The 19,776-nt window shown below is 44.2% G+C and overlaps 2 protein-coding genes across 4 annotated transcripts in view; one reads left to right on the forward strand and one right to left on the reverse strand.

Annotated features, from left to right (window-relative positions):
• Window positions 1-254: 254 nt before the first annotated feature.
• On the reverse strand, window positions 255-10,268 carry HEXD (hexosaminidase D). 3 transcript variants are annotated; one of them, XM_058038854.1, is made up of 12 exons: window positions 10,103-10,266; window positions 9,612-9,721; window positions 9,437-9,524; window positions 8,636-8,800; window positions 7,396-7,579; window positions 6,149-6,220; window positions 4,613-4,808; window positions 3,900-3,982; window positions 3,036-3,114; window positions 2,854-2,955; window positions 2,271-2,360; window positions 255-1,438 (listed from the first exon to the last, which is right to left on the reverse strand). In XM_058038854.1, the coding sequence occupies exons 1-12, from the start codon at window positions 10,166-10,168 to the stop codon at window positions 1,270-1,272; spliced, it is 1,404 nt and encodes a 467-aa protein (XP_057894837.1). In that variant the 5' UTR covers window positions 10,169-10,266; the 3' UTR covers window positions 255-1,269. The 3 variants fall into 3 exon arrangements, with proteins under 3 accessions (XP_057894837.1, XP_057894839.1, XP_057894838.1); XM_058038856.1 differs by lacking the exon at window positions 2,271-2,360 and having other exon boundaries at window positions 10,103-10,268; XM_058038855.1 differs by lacking the exon at window positions 6,149-6,220 and having other exon boundaries at window positions 10,103-10,267.
• Window positions 10,269-10,478: 210 nt separating this feature from the next.
• The window catches only part of OGFOD3 (2-oxoglutarate and iron dependent oxygenase domain containing 3), a 36,802-nt gene continuing 27,504 nt past the window's right edge, over window positions 10,479-19,776 (forward strand). Inside the window, exons 1-4 of the mRNA XM_058038858.1 lie at window positions 10,479-10,567; window positions 11,012-11,325; window positions 15,882-15,957; window positions 16,579-16,621. Coding sequence (XP_057894841.1) covers window positions 10,479-10,567; window positions 11,012-11,325; window positions 15,882-15,957; window positions 16,579-16,621 — 522 coding nt within the window. The remainder of the gene's footprint in view (window positions 10,568-11,011; window positions 11,326-15,881; window positions 15,958-16,578; window positions 16,622-19,776) is intronic.

The following is a 19,776-nucleotide window of genomic DNA, read 5'->3' on the forward strand; positions in this document are numbered from 1 at the left end:
ATTAATGGCTGTCTAAAATATTATTGGGAAGGAGTTAATGAGGGGGAGGACAGAATAGAAGAAGCCCAAATACCTGCTTAGAAGTGACCCTGCTGACACTTCTGCAGCAGTCCAGCTTTTAATTCCATTTTGTATTATTCCATATAATAGAGATTGATAGATCCAACTCTCTATTGGTGAATATTTCCATTTTCTCTCCTTTAAACCAAACCAACATGCTACACACACAAAAAGCAACAACCTTCCACAAACACTTTGAGTATCAAAGGTTTTATTCAAGTAAAATAAATTAAGATCTCGTTTGGTTCAAGCTTTGTGACAGGTATACACAGCAATTAGTTTTTTTAAATAAAGATTTGCATGTGGGCCTGGTTCCTGAGGCTCTCACTGAGTCACCTGAACCTTGTCTTATGCTGTAGTTTTACTTTTTGTATGTAAAAATTTGTTCCAAGAAAATTTCAATACCAGTGCTCCCAAAAAAATTTAAAGAAAAGTATAAATGAAGCACAGAAATAAATATTTTGAATATACAGGGTGAAGTAACATACTTAACAAGAGAGAATTAGGATAATCACCAAAAGTCCCCAAAATATATTTCTATACATGTGACAAGTTTGACATTAAAGCAGAATAAACCAGCATTTTTTCCTTTATTTAGTAGCTTTAGTCATGGCTCAAACTGGGACAAAGCTGGGAAGTGCAGGTTGCAGTTTGGGGTTTTACTGAGCCCAGCAGGTTTTCTGTGGGGATGGGGCTGAGCTTGGGTGCTGTGGCAGAAAGTGAAGCAGCCCAATGTGTGCTAAGGCATTTTCCCTCCAAGCCCAGGTGTCCCTGCCTCAGCAGCTCCTGATTCCTCCCAGACAATGAATGTGGGACACAACTCAGAGCACAGCTGGCATGTGAAGCACTTTTGGTACAGAACAAAATGACCCAAGCATTTTTAAAATATCCTAAATATTAGAGTAGAACTTTCCCAGGTCATTGTTATGTAAGAGTCTGTTGTTTCAAATGCTGAATTTGGAAGCACCTGGGTTTTTTCCTGCTGTGACTCACAGGGCAGCAAACCTGACTGACAGGTGAGTTAAGGCTCAGCACGTGTTAAGACAAGAAAGTTGAGCTGAAGTGTTTTATGCTAATAAATTCCTTCATGCCTTCAGGTCACTTTTGTTTAACCACACTCTCAAGATGACAAACTCCAGCTCAAGGCTAGGTGCTGATTTTCACTAGCCATGTTTTCCCAGGGAATGAGTCAGACTAATTGAAATGTCTCTAATTTTGTGCTCTTATTGCTTCATCTAAATCCTCCACCACTTCCTGCAGCTTCTGTAGGTGGGGGTGGACATTCTCCTCCATCCATTCCTCTATAGCACACCTGGGGAAAACTTGCTCCATGGCTGCTTGCAGGTCTTGCACCACAGCACTCCACTTGGAGAAGAGCCTGAGCAGAAGTGAAAAGAAGAAATAATGACTTTGGCAGGTGAGCTCTGCCCCAGGGGAGGGTTGGCTTACTGCCTTTGGAAGGGAAAACTGTCCTTAAAACCACTTGACAGGAAAAGAAGCTTCTATTACAAGAGCCCAAAGGACTTGATTTGGTTCAGATGGCAAAAGCTTAATGCTGTTTCAGTTTAATTCCATTAATTTTGGCACTTTCCTCATGCCAAGACTTTTAAAGTACCAAAAAGTGAGCTCAGAAAAACACTTTGCACATTTTAAGTGTAACTGAAACCCACTGTGAGACTTGTTGGGACTTTAATTCTGGGTTTTATCAGAAAGGGAGATGAGGCTGGAGTTGATGTTCATCTTAACACAGAAAATAAAATTATAAATGAACCTTTTAGCATGAATTGGCAGAATGTCTAGGACAAGTTCTGAAAAGCCCGTGGTGACAAGGGGAAGGGCCTGCCTTTATTCCAAGCCCTTGAGCCACTGCTGAAGGTGCAGCAGGGCTGTAACTCCTGTGAATCCTTGTTACAGGAATAACAAGGGAGAAGCTTCTGGGTTCCAATTTTGTACTTGTTCTCAAAGAATTCATTCAACAGAAGGCAAAGATAAAATTAGAACCATAGAATGGTTTGTGTTGGAAGGGAACTGTGAAGATCATCTAGTTCCAACCCAAACATGTTGTATAAAAACAGATTATGGATACTTTGATTCCCACTGATGTTTCTGAGATAATTTTAGCAGAGGTAAGGGCTCACAGCTCTCTGTACCTGAGTGCCCAAAATATCTCAGACTTTATTTCCCCTGGAGTGCAAAACAAGTGCTGTTACCTGACTGCATCTGGCTGGAGGTGGTGCACTATGATGGGATGAATAATCTTCCTTTTCCTGTGGTAGGGGCTGAACCAGCCTGTGGAATATCTGAAAATGGAGGGTGGTGGGAGCAGTGATGGAACAGCAGCAACCTCTGTTTGTCACTGCTGGGGAGGTTGCAGCTGAACTCTGCACAGAGATGATGCTTGAGGAGTAAATTTATTTCAAGCTCTAGATCTTTGGAATTACCTTGTGAAAGTGCTCCTGATCAGCTGCTGCAGTGTAGGTTTCAAAGTTTCATTTCAAGCTCCTTTCTTTTTTAACTACACCATTCAAAATGTTCATTTTAACTTTAAACAGCAGTAAAATGTAATTAGGGAAAGAACTATATGCTTCAAATAAGGCAGCATACAGTATTTAGGAACTTCACTAAAATATTTTAAATTTTGATGTAAATATTATGTTCTGCTGAGGTGTCAGTGACACCTGAAATGCACAGCTTGATATTTAAATCACTTTTCTGGAGTTGTGCCCCACTTTGAGAGGATACAGCTCCAACAGTGCTGCAGCCAGCCAGAGAATCAAACAGAAACTTCATTACCTGTTCCTTTCGAGAAGTTCATCCACTGATGACTTGAGGTGGAAACTGATTTGTGTCACAAGGGTGAGGACACTGCTCCCAGGAAAGGTCCCCAGACCTGGGCTGTCCAAAGAGGATCTGTTACCTTCTGAACTCACCACACAAGGAGAAGCAGCTGAGTTCTGCAGCTGGAATGTTGTTACCTCATGAAAGTTTCAATTTCCAGGTTAGGCATTCCCAGGATGTTTTCCACATTTTCTTTAACCTTTTCAGAGAAGCCACCTGGCAGAAGACAGTTGAAATGAGTAAAGGAGCCTAAAGAACCAAAATGTTCATACAAGAGGGGTTTTCTGCAGTATTCTGCCTTGGCTTAGTAGCTCCCCTTTGGTGGAGAATTTTTTAAAAGGTGAAATGGAAATAGAAGAAGGAAAAAACATTTGTGGGTGGGAGCAGGAGCTCAGTGTCTTTCACACAGTTGTCTTGTGCAAGGTGAGCACTTTCTAGCTCTGAGCTTTCTGTTCAGGGTGCTGAATATTTCTAGTGGCTTAATTAAAAATCAGTGCATTGTGGGGCTTTATTTTGAAAATAAGTAAATAAGAAAAATATTGTTGGCAACTGCCTGTAAAGAAAGCAGAAACTACAGGAGGTATTTTACAATGTCCTCCCTAGATCCATTTTAAGAAAAACAATTACTTAAAACAACTTTTACACATGAGCATGTTCTAAATTAAACTAAACTAGGCTCATTTATATATCACTATTGTTTCAGGTAAGTTTGAAGAGCAATTCTGCATCTTAAATTTATTTTTAATATAAGCATGAAGTTTTTGACCATTTGTGTGTTAGCTCACAATAAATGAAGGGGATACAATGGCTATTTTTAAATACTTAGGCCAAAAGGCTTCTCTGCTCCCATACTGCAAATTCTAATTTACTGTTCATCATTCAGGCCATGACCAATTCAGCAAACCACCTCAAAATATAACAATCCTGTGCTAATCTTAGGGCAAGGGCACTTCACTCCTGTGCTAGGCATTGTCTGAGAGAGAATAAAGTTGTCATTGTACCATTCTTTAGTGCCTGCAGACACACAGCCAGGGATGGAATGGCCACAGGGAGAAGCTCACACAGAACAGCAAAGTGATCATACCTGTGTCAGAAAACATCCATGAATCACACATTTTACTGTCAGAGCAGACTAACCAAATGGGAGGGTTTAATATTTCAATCACCAAAATTCAAAGAGCTTTAGAAACATCGGTTTCTGTCTCAGAGAAGACATCACTTATCTCTGAAATGTGAAGTATTTCTGTTTAACCAGTAAGAACAGAGGAAAACCAAATTCTCAAGGCAAGTTAGGGTCAGAAATTGGACATCAGTTCTCTGATATTCCCTACTCTTGACTGCATAAAAATGTTTTACTCCTTTATAACTTTAACAAATTCTCATCTCTTATGTGATTTCACAGTTTTTGAGTTCCCATCAGACATTCAGATAGACACAGCATGCATGAACTCCAGTGTCTGTGAGCAGTTCAAGGTGGCACAAAATCCATTCAAGCCTTCCAACCCAATCTGCTGGGGTGGTGTCCCCAAAGCCATTGTTCCTGCTGCTCAGTGCTGTACAGCTGAAATGCACCCTTCACAGTCTGGGGACAGAAGAATTGCAGGGTGGCAAAATTCCCTTCCAAACCCTCAGCTTCCCTGCACCTCTAAGGGAGCTTTGGGGTGGAAGTTGGGTTATCTGTGACTCCTGGAGGCATACAAGGGCTGCTCCTCACCTCTGCCAGCCAGTCAGTGCAATCCCTTCCAGGACATCAGCAGGGCTCCTCTGGGCCACCTGCAGCCACTCCAGCTGGTTCCTCAGGTGGTGCCCAATCAGGGTCAGAGACTGGTTTGCTCCCGTGGCTCCCTTGAAGGCACTTGCAAACCACACCTTGGAGAAGCCACACCTGCGGTACTTCTCGATGAGCTGCACTGCAGGGACACACAAAGGGCACACACAGGATGAGCTTCCTCCACTTCCAGCCCTGACTGCAAGGCTGCAGTGAAGGGAAACAGCTCCAGGTGCAGCAGGCTGCTGAGCCTTCCCAGGCCTGGAGCATCAGCAAGGATGGGGATTGACACCCTCTGTGAGCAGCCTTTGAGTGGCTCCTGTGGGAACCCAGGACATCCCTCTGGCTGCCAAGATGGGCAGGGCCCTGCCAGGGGGCTCAGAGACCCTGGCACAGAGCCCAAAACACCTGTGGGTTTGATTATGACCCATGGAGCAAATTACCAACCTTAGATGAGGATCAGCAAGCCACAACAGTTTAGGTAGAATAGTGAAGTTATCACAGGGTGGAAAAGTAGATTTTGGGGTTTTTAGAATGGGGGTTCAGGGGGCAAGACAGAGGGAACTGGGCATGTCCAGCTTTCTCCTTCTTCTTCCTGGCCTCCATCTTCTGCTGTGATGGTGGCACTTACAGATTGGTTTAGAGTGGAAGCTCACTGTCTAACATAGATGAGAGGTATTGGAAAGTAATTGTAAACATTGCACACGTAGTTTTTAGTATAAAGACATAACACTGCCCTGGGGGCAGGCAGAGTGCCTGGAACTGTCCTGCTGGATGGACCTCGGCAGGGCAGGAGAAAGAATTTTATAGATAAAATGCAATAAACGACCTTGAGACCAAGAATTGAAGAGCTCCAACTCATTCTTCAAGAGCTGGGCTGGGAAAAGAGACATTTAACATTGTTGGGGTCAAGGAACCCAAAAGACCCCGAGAGGTGTCCCCCTATTTCCATGTGCCAGTTATGTACTCCAGTACCCAGTATTGCTGGCATGCTAAGAGCTGTGAGGTTATAACAAGCATGGACAACATCTGAGAGCTGATGGTTCTGGCAAAAAGAAATATTTGCATGAATGTTAGATGCCTGACAGGGGCCTTTAGGAGCTTCCCTCTGAATTCTATAGATGTATGAAGCCCTGAAGCTTCTTTTGCAGAGCTGTTCAATACAGAGTTATGTGCTCCAACTGGTGTTAATGCAAGGAGAATTAATGTAACAGTGCTTGTGGAAAACCCCTGAATCTCCTATCAGTGATTCCAAAGCTCTGCTGAAAAGAATTAAGCAGCCTACAATGCAAGTCATAGGGGAAACACAAATAGAAAAAGAAAATAAGTAATAGCAACTATGATGTGAATCAAACAAGGGCTGTCTTTATGCTATGAAAGCAATAAAAAACAATTTCACAAAACCAGATGTTTTGGTGTGCAGCTAAGGTAGGTTTTAGTGGCAGAATTTTACTTCTACACAGCTCAGCAGAGAATACAAACCTTTGCCCTCCACGTTGATGTCTGTTGCATAGTCCCAGATCATGGGCTGCACCAGCTGTGGGACCCCGGACTCTGAAAGGAACAGAGCTCTGCTAAACCACAGAGAAAAGCTGCTTAAATGGGAACTCAGCACAGGTTACAACAGCCAAGGCTGTCACTCACAGCTGCAGTGCCCCTGGGCAGGGTTTGGCACATGCCCACTGTCCTCAGGCATGGTGAAACCATGAACGTGGAGGAGCAGTGACAATTCACCAGAGACCCCACTCACCCCAAGCCCACCTCGTTTTTAGCTCTTTGCATCTCTCTGTACCAGCTGGATTCCACTGGCAGAGCCACAAGAGGAGATTTGGCTGAATTCAAATGTAACATTTTACCCTTCCACTTACAGAGTGCCTTTCAAGAACAACTAAAGATACAAATTTAGCTTTAACTCCTTTCATAATCAACTCCTCAGCTAGTTTTAAACATATAAAACTGACCCTTAGAGAAACTGCAGTAAATTGTGCAGAAATTCAGTATTTTAACTCCATCACATTTCAATTTGTGTTTTTGTGGCAGTGCACTTAGAGTGCTGTCCTGCTCTTGTGGAAACCCCATGGGTCCCACCTGCATTTTTGGGGATGATTTCCCTCTATCAAAGCCTTGAATAGGTCAGTCACTGTTGGATGAGCTGCACAGCTCTTCCTGTTACCATCTAAATTTATTTACAGCAGCCATGTAAGGTGGCTCTGAAAATGCTGGAGCTCCATCTGTGCTCAGACTACTCCAATTTCAGCAGTGCTTTGATATTTTTCCACAAACAAGACTTGTGATGTCAAGGTCTTGGAGCTAGCCCACAACTGAGTATCAAACTCCTCACAATGTGCACCATGATCACAAAGATGCTCACAGGGCTGCAGCTTCTCTGAGTTTGCACCACTTGGGATCAGGTGCTGCAAAGGGCAGCAGTGAACATCAGAAGGTGGGGAGAGGCACAGAGATTTGCACTTGGAGCACAGATGTTAATAGGTTGTTGTTTTAATGTTGGTTGTTGTTTTAATGTATAAGGAAAGTAGAATTGAGCATTTTGTAATGGAAAACTGAATTGTTCAGACTCACCCACACTCCCACAGGGCCTCTGTGGCAGCCAAGGACTGAGTGCTTCTATTCTCTAGCCAAACCACACCTCAGCTCTTGCCAGATTTGTTGTTTTCATGACATTCAGCTGCCAAGCAATCTTTTTTACCTGTGCAAACCTGCTCACACACCTGCCAGTGTTTCCTCACTTATGCCCCTGAGCATGTCATCCCACACGATGGGTGTCACCATGGGGTAGGACCAGGCCAAACAAGTGGCAACTGCTTTGATGTGGGACAGGCACAGCTTCTGTGGGGTGTTGTTCTGCTGCTGCAGCCACTGCTTCGACTCCTCTCCTTCACCAAGGTAGTAGACCTGAAACACCAAGCAAATCATCCTGATTTTTATTTTTATTTCCACAGAAATAGAGAAAGCGAGGTGGACAACATTCCAAACCTTTGTCCAGATGTGACCCACATGCCAAAGCACCTCTCAGTGCTGAAAACACTGCCAGCATTTCCATCAGTCTGCAGGAGACTGTGGCCATGATTACATGCATCACTTGAGGGGATTTTCCTACAGAAACTAAAATATCTACATGCCATATTTGCCTTTGGAGTGCTTGTCCTAGAAATAGCTCTCACCACATTTATTCACTTCAAATCCATCAGGACCTGAGATGGATAAAATGAGGTTCCTGTCTTGGGGAAGATCATCCAAATGTGAGTCTAGAAGGAGCCTGGGGCCATGTCCAAGGGTGTCCCAGCATACTTGGTCCCATTCAGAGAGTGAATTAAAATTTGATAGTTTAGAGCAGGTTTTATTTATTCTACATAAATACTATTTTGCTTTATAACAGCTCCCTGTCCAGCCTTCCCACCAGTTTCAACACAACAGAATACAAAATGCTAAACTAATACCAGTACAGATAATTAATACTGAATTCCAGGGATCTGTGTGCCATCAGCATGGTTTTAAGAAACTATGAGAATGAGAAGGAAAAAACTCAAGCTTCTCTGAGTCAAACTACCAAGGTAAAAACCCAACACTTCCAACCACAGAAGGGTTTACTCTGAGTAACTTGCCCAGAAAAATGAGCCAATATCTTACACCAAACGTACAGGATTTCTAATGAACAGCTCTAATTGATTGAACAGCTCTAATCTCACTACAAACACTCACTAAACCCCAACACTTAGCTTCAAGAAGCTACTTTCAATACTTTGATATTACGTTCCTATCTATGGAAATGACAATTTGTGCTATTGGAATAATTGGCAAAAAGGCTTTTCTACGCTGGCTCAAGTGGTGTTTTCTGCCCCCCAAATGCCACCCAAACATGGCCTGGCCACCACTGAAATGCAAAAGCCTCAGCCCTTGCTATGACTCCTCAAAAGAAAAGAAACATTCCCAGCTGAAGAGAAGCCCCACCTCATCACATCCGATGTGGAACCACTGCAGGTCCTGGTGCAGGGCCATGACCTGGTCAATCATGGCTTTGACCAGCGCCAGCGACTCCTCCTTGTGCGGGTTCAGGGCGTTGGGCAGCTCCTTCACCTCCCGCAGGTGGGCAAACTGCCTGTGCTTCAGCACAAACTACAGGGAAAGCAAGGGGAGCTGGGGACAGCCACCACAGCAGGCACAGCACTGCCCTCCTGTCCCCAGGGTGTCCTGCTGAACCCAGGGACAGCCTGGGGGCTCAGCTGCTGCCCCACGCTGCTGGGGGACTCTCTGACCACAGAGCACCTCACAGGGTGGGTGAAGGAAACGGGGAGGTCACTGCAGTGTGACCCTGATGTCAAATCCTGCAGCTGGCAGAGCTGGATAACCAGAGCACTGGGACTTGGATTGGAGAATTCCAGCAGAGAATCCCAGAATGGGTCAGGCTGGAAGGGAGCACTGTGGCTCATCTGGTCCCACCATATGAGCAGTGTCAGGGCTGTGTCCAGAGGGGGTGTGGAGTCTCTCTCTCACTGGGGATATTCCAACCTGCTCAGGGCCTGGTCACTGCACAGGGAAGAAGTTCTTCCTCACGTCCAGGTGGAACTTCCTGGCTATGGTTTGTGCCCAGAACTGGACACACTGCTCCAGATGTCACCAGGGCTGAGCAGAGGGGCAGGATCACTCCCAGCCCTGCTGCCAATGCCATTCCTACTGCACACTGAGTCCCCACCAGCCCTGCTGTCCCCCCGGGCACTGCTGGCTCAGCACACCCCCTCTCACCCAGCTCACCTCCATGTGCCCAAAGCTCTGCACCAGTGGCACCACGTCCAGGCCCTGTGCCCGTGCCCAGCTCAGCAGCGCCTGGAGCTCCTGGGGGCTGCAGGAGAACGACTGTCAGTGCCTGCTGCGCACGGCCCGGGCTGCCTGCAGCACCCAGAGCTGCCTGCAGGGTACCCAGAGCTACCTGTAGGCGTGGGGGGCCTGCAGCACCTCCAGCGGCCCCGTGTACGGGAAGGTGTCCTCATATTCCAGCAGCAGCCCGGTGGCACCCAGGGCACGGAGCAGCGGCAGCACCTGAGGGAGAGACGGACGGGACACTGGGGATACAGCTGGGCTGTGGGCAGTGCCACTGCCACCTGCAGCAGGTGTATCCCTCACCTGAGCCCAATAAATCCTTCACCCATATCAGGTACATCCCTCACTTGAGCCCAGTACATCCCTATCTGAGCCCAATACATCCTTCACCCATAACAGGTGTACCCCTAACCTGAGTCCAATAAATCAATTATTTGTGCCAGATACATCCCTCGCCTACTCCAGGTTCACCCCTCACATCCCTCAGGTTCACCCTCACCTCCCTCAGGTGCACCCCTCACCTGCCCCAGGCACATCCCTCAGTTTCACCCCTGACATCCCTCAGTTTCATCCCTCTCCCCCCTCACGTTCCCCCCTCACCTGCTCCAGGTACTGCGCGCGCGGCGCAGCGCCCTTCAGGTCCAGGTGCACCAGGCGCCGCCACATGCTCCGGCCTCGATTGCTTTGGCCTGTCGCCGCGGCGTCCCTGCTCACGCCGCCCGGCCGCACCCCGCCGTCCCTGGCCCGCTGTCCCGGCTGCGAGCCCTGCTGTCCCGGCTGCGAGCCCTGCTGTCCCGGTGTGCCGTTGTCGCGCTGTCCCCTTGTCCCCCTGTCCCGGTGCCGCCCCTCCGCCGCTCCCAGCTGTGCGCTGGATCCTTCCACTCTCTCTCGGCTGCCGAGCGCGTTCCCCTGTCAGGCAGGCCGGCAGGCCAGGGCGAGGCGCGCCGAGCGCATCGCTCGAGGCGGAGGAGGCGCGATGGCTCCGCAGCGGCGGGCGCTGCCCCGCGGCCCCGACAGCGCCGGGCCGGGACCGGGACCGGGCCGCGGGAGCCGCCGGCACAGCAGGTACCAACCAGCGCGGGGCCCTGGCCCTCACCTCTTACCGCCAGGCCCAGCGGCGCTGCGGCTTTCGGGGATGCCCCGATGGGGAGGCGATCGCGCAGTGCCGGGCCCGGGAGCGATCCGCGTGTTTGTAACGCGTGTGGTGTGCTCTAAACCGGGATCCCGGGAGAGAACCGTGTGTGTAACGCGTGTGGTGTGCTCTAAACCGGGATCCCGGGAGAGAACCGTGTGTGTAACGCATATGGTGTGCTCCGAACCGGAATCCCGGGAGAGAACCGTGTGTGTAACGCGTGTGATGTGCTCCGAACCGGGATCCCGGGAGAGAACCGTGTGTGTTTGTAACGCGTGTGTTCTGCTCCGAGCCGGGGTCCGCGGGCCCGGTGCTCCCCGGTATCGGCCCGGTCCGTCCCTCCCCGCTCACGGTGCCCGTTCTGTGCTCCCTCGCAGCGCCAGGAAGGGCAGATCGCAGCAGGATCCCCGGGCAAGGTGGCTGAAGGCAGCGATCCTCCTCCTCCTCTTCCTCTGCGCCGGCGGCGGCCTCGTGGTCTGGAGCCGCGTCCGCACCCAGGATGGGATCCCCGAGGGTGGAATCCCCGGAGATGGGATCCCCGAGGGTGGAATCCCCGCAGATGGGATCCCCGAGGGTGGAATCCCCGCAGACGGGGTCACCGAGGTGCTGGCCCATCGCAGTGACACCCTGCAGGACAAGTTCGTGGAGGTGCCCTGCTCCGAGGACTACGAGAGCCACAAGCGCTTTGCAGGTACCTGGGCAGGGCTGGCCGTGCTCGGGGGGCAGCAGCAGCTTGGCCGGGGCACCAAACCTGGGCTGTAAAACTCCCGGGTTTGCAGCAAACTCCTGGTCACTGTCTCTTACCTAAAGCCCCAAACGTTCGTGCCCCTCGGGCCGGCTGAACTGGGTGTAACTGAGCTTCCAGCTTGGTGCAACTCCCTGCTTCCAGCTGAACTTGGTGTAACTGAGCTTCCAGTTGATTCTGAGAGGTTTTTTCCCCCTTCTGAAGCTGCTTTGCAAAGGCTCTATGAAATAAACTTCCTGCTAAGTCTGTTTCTGGTTTGTTTCCATACTCTGTTCCATACAGAGCATGGGGTGGCGCTGATGCAGGACATTGTGCCACCAGTGTGTGGTGACTGACAAGTGCCAGCTTTTGTCACTTATTCTGAGATCTGTGTATCTGCTTTGGGGGGTGCTTGCAGAGCACTTTTCTGTCTTTGTGTCTTTCTGCTGAGCCTGTTTACAAATTGGTATCTGTTCCCCCTGGCACTTATTTCTTTGAAGTGTTGAGGTTGGTTCTTCAAGAGACAGGGAAGATTTTAATCTTCTCTGACAAAGAGCAGTGAGAATTTGACTTGCAGCTTCCATGGATGAGCAGTGCTGATGTTCTCTTTCAGATCTGCAGTGTGTGTTGTGATGAACATTTTTAGTTGGTACAGCTGCCAGAGAGCAGCTCTGCTCTTGGTTTTTGTCAGTATGTCTGGCTGTGTGTTGGCTGATAAGCTGTTGAATCCAAACCAAAATTTTCTGAGTTAGTTTTTAGCCAAATTGGTCATTTATCTGCTTCATGATGTGGCTGAGAAAATGCTGACACAAAGCTGGAGGCTGGAAGAAGCTGCTGTGAGCTGAGGAAGAACAAAGGTGATCAAAGGGCTGGAGAGCCCATCCTATCAGGAAAACCTCAGGGAGCTGAGTCCCCTTTTACCTGGAGAAGGCTCAGGGAGGGCACATTTCATTATTCCAGTGCTTAAAGGGAAGCTACAGAGGACACAAGCTCTGCCTTTGTCAGGAGCAGCACAGGGCAGACAAGGCACAGTGGGTGCAGGTTGCGTTAGGCAAGATTTCATCTTGATATAAAAAGAAATTACAGACAGAACACTCAGTCACTGGAACAACCTCCTCTGGCTGAGGGTTTCCAGGATGTGGCTGAGCACTGTGCTGGATAATCTTATCCAGGCTCTCTGCACCACAAAAAGCTGAGCCAGATGATGTTTGGAGGTCCTTCTTTCTCCTGTGCTAGTTCTGATAGAAAGTGTTTGACACTTGGCAGCCCCATGTTCTTCAGGTGCTGTTGGTCAAAAAGACTTAGAACATAAAAGAAAATTTTATGTGGAGTCTGAGGTTATATAGTTTTTCCTCAGTGCTGCTACTGTAGCATCTTTTTTTTGAGGATTCATCTCAAATGTTATTTAGGCCAAGAAAACTGATGTCAGGAAGCTACCAACAAAAAATTGTCTTGGTAAGGTAATGTTTTGGTTTTTTTTTAACATGAGAATAGGTGTTCTGTGTTAGTTTTTCATAGTTACAGTAAGGGGAAACTGCTGCTGGGTGAATTTGTATAGTGCAAGGCCAGAGAAAACTGCAGCTGGTGATTTGGTTATAACTGAACTGGGGCTAAAAGTCTCTGGATTCTGCATCTGCAGTGTTTTCTTACCAAAAGAAACCCCCCAAACCAACATAACTTTACTCTTCCCTTCCCAGGTTTGCAAAAGCAATTTTTCTGAGCTTGTGGTCTGGGCCACCCCACCAGTTATGCTTTTCATTGTTTTCTTTTTATTCCTTCTTTTTCATCCTATTCTTTTCACTGTAAGGAAGGCAGGAATTTGAAGCACATCTCTCCAGCAACAGGAATGAATGTATTCTTTATTTTTGGGGGTGTCTGGGGAGCACAGCAAGTGCTGAATTCAGGGTGAGGTCTCACCTTTTGGCTTTGTATGGGGATAATTGACTCACCTTTCTAATTCGGTGTTTGCTTGGTGCTGCTGCTTAAGTTCTGTGATTGATTTGGGTTTTTATTTATGGGGTATTTTAGTTTATTTTATTTTTATTTTATTTTACTTTTTGTTGTGACTGTGCTTTTGAGGATCCAGCTGTTACTTGATTAATTAAAGCTGAGCTGTGATCATTTTCCCACGAGAGGGTGGTGATGAGCTGTGGAGGAGTTTTGTGCGTTCCCCACAGCCCAGCTAGGCAGAAAATGTGGATTATGGATCAGCTCAGCAGCTTCAGGCACTTGGAAATAGGTTTGTGTCACTCAATAGCTCCTCATTCTCAGTCTTTGGCCTGGTTTGGCACCCTCAGCTGTGGGCTGTGTGTCAGGAGGAGGCACATTCCTGTCACCACTCGGTGGCTGATGCTCAGCTGTGAAGTTTCCACAGCTAAAATGAGCTTTTTATTTATGCACCTGTCCCTGCTTCCAGCTGAACCTGGTGCAACTGAGCTTCCAGTTTGCTTCAAGTGATTTGGTAGCTGCTGTCAGAGCAGGATTTATTCCCTGCCTGTAAATAAACTTCATACCAAAGAAAATTCTGGGTTTTGTGCTGAATGGGAGCAGGGCCCAGTGGCAGTGTTTTACTCGTGTTTTACTCGTGTTTTACTCGTGTTTTACTCGTGTTTTACTCGTGTTTTACTCGTGTTTTACATATTTTGGTATGTTTCTCTTTACCTTGATTTACCTGGTAGCCAGAGCTGTTGGTGCCTTATCAGACAAGGGACCAGATCAGATCAGATCAAGGTTTCAAACCATGCCATTTTTTCCTCCTCTTTTTTCACAAGAGGAGGAAAAAATATTTACTCTATATTTATTTACTCTATATATAAAAATATTTATAGGAAAAAATATTTATATTTACTCTATACTTTATACTCTATATATTACTCTATAATATTTTTTACTCTAAAAAATATTTACTCTATAGCACCCACTTTTTACAATTTCTCTGGACACCATAACAATGTTTAAAAAACAAGCAAGAACAATTAATATCTCAGCAAGCACAGACAATTCTGCTCCTACGGGCTAAGTTGGAAACTCTGTTTTGCAAGAGGGGAATTGTAACCATTAATTCTTTCAGAATATAAACTTTAATGAAAATTAAGAGCAAAATGGCATACCAGGTTACCTTATGTCATACTTCTCAAAAAAATAATGTTTTTTCTAGAGATACTCAACAAACCAAGCTCATCTTGAGTTACTGGCAGCTGGGGAAATAAAACAGCTCTGAAAATCTCTTTGTTCTGAGTCCTTTGAGAGGAACTGAAATAAAGAGTTATAACTGAGATAAAGGGATGGTTTTGTGTCTACTGGGCACAAATTTGTGGAAGCTACCAGGTACCTGCAGTCCTAATCTGAATTTCTCCTGAGATTTTCCAGGTATGCCTTGCTCACACGTGCCGTGGTCTCTGAGACAGAGAGGACACTTTTCTTACTGCTGAAACCATTTTCTTACAGACTATTCTGATTTTTATTCCTGCTGAAATCATTTTCAGATAGACTATTCTGATTTTTCTTACTGCTGAAATCATTTTCGTACAGACTTCTGATTTTTCCTGAGCATTCACCCACTGTTTGTGCTGCACTGTTGGTACCTGACTGGCTTTATGCTGGACCACATTTTTCTGTTTTTTGGGAGGTTTTTGTCCATTTGTGAGAGTTTGTGCTGTTGCTTTCTGATCACCTCCTGCTTCCAGCTCTCTGTCAGAGACCCCAGACCTGTAACAATTGCCTGAGGTAACCCTGTGGTTTTGCCAAGCATGGATATTTGCAGCTGAAAAAGGAGCAAATCTTGTGTGAAATCAGAAATCTTTGCAGAATGTTGTAGAAAGGAAGCTCTCAGTAGCCAGGTTTGTCCTGGAGTATTGAATTTCTCCTTTGAGTTTACTCTTCTCTCTTGAAAATCAGCTGTCCCTGCAGCCCACCTGGGGTATATCCAGTAATAGGAAATGAAAATTCCTGCAAAATTCCTGGCAAAACTTCTCCCATCTGCCTGGTGATTGTTATGAGCTGCCTTTGATCAGAGCACAGTGATGCTTTTGTCCTCCATGGGTGAATTGATGGATTTCTTTCCAGGAATGTTGTGTTCTGATGAGTAAATGATCCTTGAAGTGACAGTTCAGGAGCACTGAGAAACCACACTCAGCGCCTCTCTCCTGGGGCTTTACATCTCTGAATGGATCTTCCTCAGAAAAGTGCCAAATGTAACATCCCAAGGTCTCTGGTGGCTCAGAACTGATTTTATTTCTTCTTTTTCTTGCCTGAAGATTGTTGTCAACCAGACTTACAAGAACTTTCATATATTCTCCACCTGGAACTCCTGCTGCTGACTTGTTATTCCCAGGAGCTTTTAAAATTCAATGTTAGATTTCTTAGCAGTGAATTTTAGGAGGCTTTTAAAATCTTATATATCCAAGCTGTGTGCTTCAAGAGAGACTTCAAGAAAGACTTTTTTTGCAAAGCCTCATTTAAAAACCTGCCCTTCAGGTGGCTGAAGTGGTTTCAATGGGTTCTTTTCCTCCTCTTTGTTGCAGGTTGCACTCCTAGGAAGTGTGGAAGAGGTGTGACAGATGCTGTCATCACAAGGGAAGAAGCTGAAAGAATTCGTAGGTAATTCTTCTTTTAGCTCCAACTTTTAAAAGCACTGATTTCAATGACAGTGTGCCAATCTGAGGGGTAGGAGGGGCGGAGCAGGATGGGTTAGACTGATTAAAAACTGAAATTTTTGTGACTAAAGCCATTTTCCATTTTTACTGTAGTGGGGGCAGTTCTTTCACACAGAATCTGCCTGGCTCTGAGGGGCACGAGCACTTCACAGAGAGAAAGGAAAATGAATCAAATAAGTTTTAAAGGATTTTCACTTGTTTTAAATGCAGAACAGAACAGTGTGAGCCTTATTGCAGCTGTGTGTCTGTCTGGGTAAACCCCAGCAGTCCTCTGGGAAGGGTCTGGTTTTAGGGTGTTTTTGGGATTTGTGGAAGGGAGCTGCAAGCTCAGAAATATTCTGCAACTCAAATCCTTCATTTTCATGGAAAAGTTCAGTTTCCAAAACTGAAAGTTCAGTTTTGGAAAGTTCAGTTTCCAAAACATTGAAGCTGCTGTTAACTCAGTTGGGTTCTACCTGAAGCATCAAATCCCACTCTCTGGGCAGTTACATGGTGTAAATAAGGACATTAAAGGACAAATTAATAAAACTCCAGTTCTCATGTGAGATTATTGTTTTGCCTGCAGAATAGCAGAGAGGGGACTGTCCTTGGGAGGATCTGATGGAGGGGTGAGCAGTGTCCTGTTATTTTCTACATTCTTTTACTGCCAAGGCAAGATTATAAGTGCATTTTTTGGGGGCTGAGGTGAGGAGATGGAGATTCTTTCCATCTGTTCAGACTTGGAAAATAACTGATTTGTAAAGTTATTTCTCATTATTACTTCTGCTAATTCTCATTATTAATTCTCATTATTAATTCTCATTATTAATTCTCATTATTAATTCTCATTATTACTTCTGTAACTCTTGACTTTGTAATACAGAATACATTTCCTTGTATTTAATTATTTCTAGCACCTCTCTTGAACTGGTTTTGTCTTCATCTGGAAAGAGTTGCTATAGTAGAACTGTAAAAGTTTCTCTTCTGAAAGTAAATTCCAGTGGTTCACAGCAATGTAAAGATTGGTTTTACAGAGACAAAAAACCCATGTAATGTCTTAAGTAGTCCTTGGAATAATATTTTTTAAAAGAAAATATTTTGAAAGAATCCCACTTCTCTTTAATGAGCACATTCATATTAATTTGTTTCCCCCATCTTTGTTCTCAGAATGTTTTTGTGTGTGAACAGGAACTGTTTAATGAGTATTTGTAAACAGAGCCACTCCTGTGGGCCTCTGCTGAATGAGGGCTTTTATTAGCAAAAAAAGAAGGGTTTCAAAAATAAGAATTTATTGTCCTTGTGAATGTGTAAAAAATACAAAGCAAGAGATACCTCTGTTACTTGGGAAACTTCATTTTGTCCTTTTTTTTTTTTTTTTTAAGGGGAGGTAAATGAGAGGGAGGGGAAGCTGCTTCTCTCTCACAGCAATAAAATAAATCTGTTAAAAATCTGATGTCTGTGGAGAGGTGTGGGCTCTGAGCCAAGCCTTCTCACATGTCTCATCATCTGGAAATGTGAGGAAGTTCTTAATCCTCAGGGAAAGGATCATGAAGAAAATGTAATGTTGTATTGATGGATAAATGGGTAAAAACTGAAAGATGTTGGAAACAAGAGCTGAGCAGTGCTTCTGGGAAATTGGGAGAGTCATGGAATGGTTTGGGCTGGGAGGGAGCTGAAATCCCACCCAGTGCCACCCCTGCCATGGCAGGGACACCTCCCCCTGTCCCAGCCTGGCCTTGGGCACTGCCAGGGTCCAGGGGCTGCTCTGGGCATCTGTGCCGGGGCCTCACTGCTCTTGATAGTGGAACCCTGGAAAAAGTTAAAGATAGAATCTAAAATGTTAGGCTTTGTGCTTTCCCAGATCAACTGCACCTGCGTAAGCAGTGTGACAAATTATATAATTGTTAGATGTGATGATTGTTTAGTAATTAAATGTAATTATTATATAACCATAAGAAGAATAGTGAGAAACTATGTTGGAAATTCAGAGAGGGGCTAAATTGATGTATACAATAGAACAATATAAGTTTAATAATTAACATGAAAGTTATGTAACGACAGAGTATAAACCATGATCATTTCGGATGTATGGTCGGAGTCAGATTTGGGTTGAATACACCCCGATTCCCAGAGCTCTTAATAAAAAGCACCACATATAATCACTCTGTGATTATGTGTTTTTGAACGCTAACACTCTCACAGGGAAAAATCAGATTCAGGAAAATATGATTTTAATAGGATATTAAATACACTCTCCTTACCCAGTTTCTAATATTTTGAATGTATTTTAAATAATAATTGAAATGATTTTAAATACACTCTCCCTACACAGTTTCTAATATTCTTAATACATTTTAAATAATATTTTGAATATCATTTTAAATACACTTTCCTTACCTAGTTTCTAATATTTTTACTACATTTTAAATATTTTTAATGTATTTTAAATCACATTTTTAATACTATTTTAAATACACTCTCCCTACCCAGTTTCTAATATTCTGAATATATTTAAAATAATATTTTAAATACTATTTTAAATATACTCTCCTTACCCAGTTTCTAATATTTTTGCTATATTTGAAATAATGTTTTTAATAGGATTTAAAATACATTCTCCTTACCCAGTTTCTAATATTTTTACTACATTTTAAATATTTTTAATGTATTTTAAATCACATTTTTAATACTATTTTAAATACATTCTCCCTACCCAGTTTCTAATATTCTGAATATATTTAAAATAATATTTTAAATACTATTTTAAATATACTCTCCTTACCCAGTTTCTAATATTTTTACCATATTTGAAATAATATTTTAATAGGATTTAAAATACATTCTCCTTACCCAGTTTCTAATATTTTATTTAAAATAATATTTTAATATTATTTTAAATACAATCTCCTTACCCAGTTTCTAATATTTTTACCATATTTGAAATAATATTTTTAAAATAAATTCTCCTTACCCAGTTTCTAATATTTTAAATATATTTTAAATAGTATTTTGAATATATTTTAAATAATATTTTAATATGATTTTAAATACACTCTCCTTACCCAGTTTCTAATATTTTTAAATATATTTTAAATCACATTTTTAATACTATTTTAAATACACTCTTCCTACCCAGTTTCTAATATCTTGACTATATTTCAAATAATATTTTTAATATTATTTTAAATAAACTCTCCTTACCCACTTTCTAATATTTCTAACATATTTTAAGTAGTATTTTGAATATATTTTAAATAATATTTTAATATGATTTTAAATACACTCTCCTTGCCCAGTTTCTTTTATTCCTGTCCTGCCTTTTTCCTCTTCCTTTCCCCATGTTCCAGCCCATATCTATTCCTGGTGTCATGGTGCAAATCTTTTCCTGGCAGTGCTCTCCTGGCTCTCTCAGATACCACTGCATCCTGCTGGGTGTTTGCTGATGGGTTTTAGATGGAAATGTCTGTCTTTGTTGGAGCCTTTCATCTTTTCCAGTCTCTTACCACAGAGCATAAAGAATATTTCAATCCTTACCCCATCCACATCTGTGTGCTCCCAAGCTTCCAGCCCCCTGGAGTAGGTCTGGCTTGTTGCTTTAAATTTCTTGAGTGTTTGGATGATTCTGTCCAGTTATGTCTGCTGTAAGACTAATTCTTCCTTTAAAATATCTCAAAGTTACTGCTGCTGTTTAATGATTTTTAATTCTTACTTTAGCCACTTTTTGCTAGTCAAAATAAAACTTGGGCAGGTTTCTGTTGGGATTCAGGCTGCATTTTCATTGCCT

The sequence above is a fragment of the Melospiza georgiana genome, chromosome 21 (genome assembly GCF_028018845.1).
Source record: "Melospiza georgiana isolate bMelGeo1 chromosome 21, bMelGeo1.pri, whole genome shotgun sequence".
In the NCBI taxonomy this organism is placed as follows: Eukaryota; Metazoa; Chordata; class Aves; order Passeriformes; family Passerellidae; genus Melospiza; species Melospiza georgiana.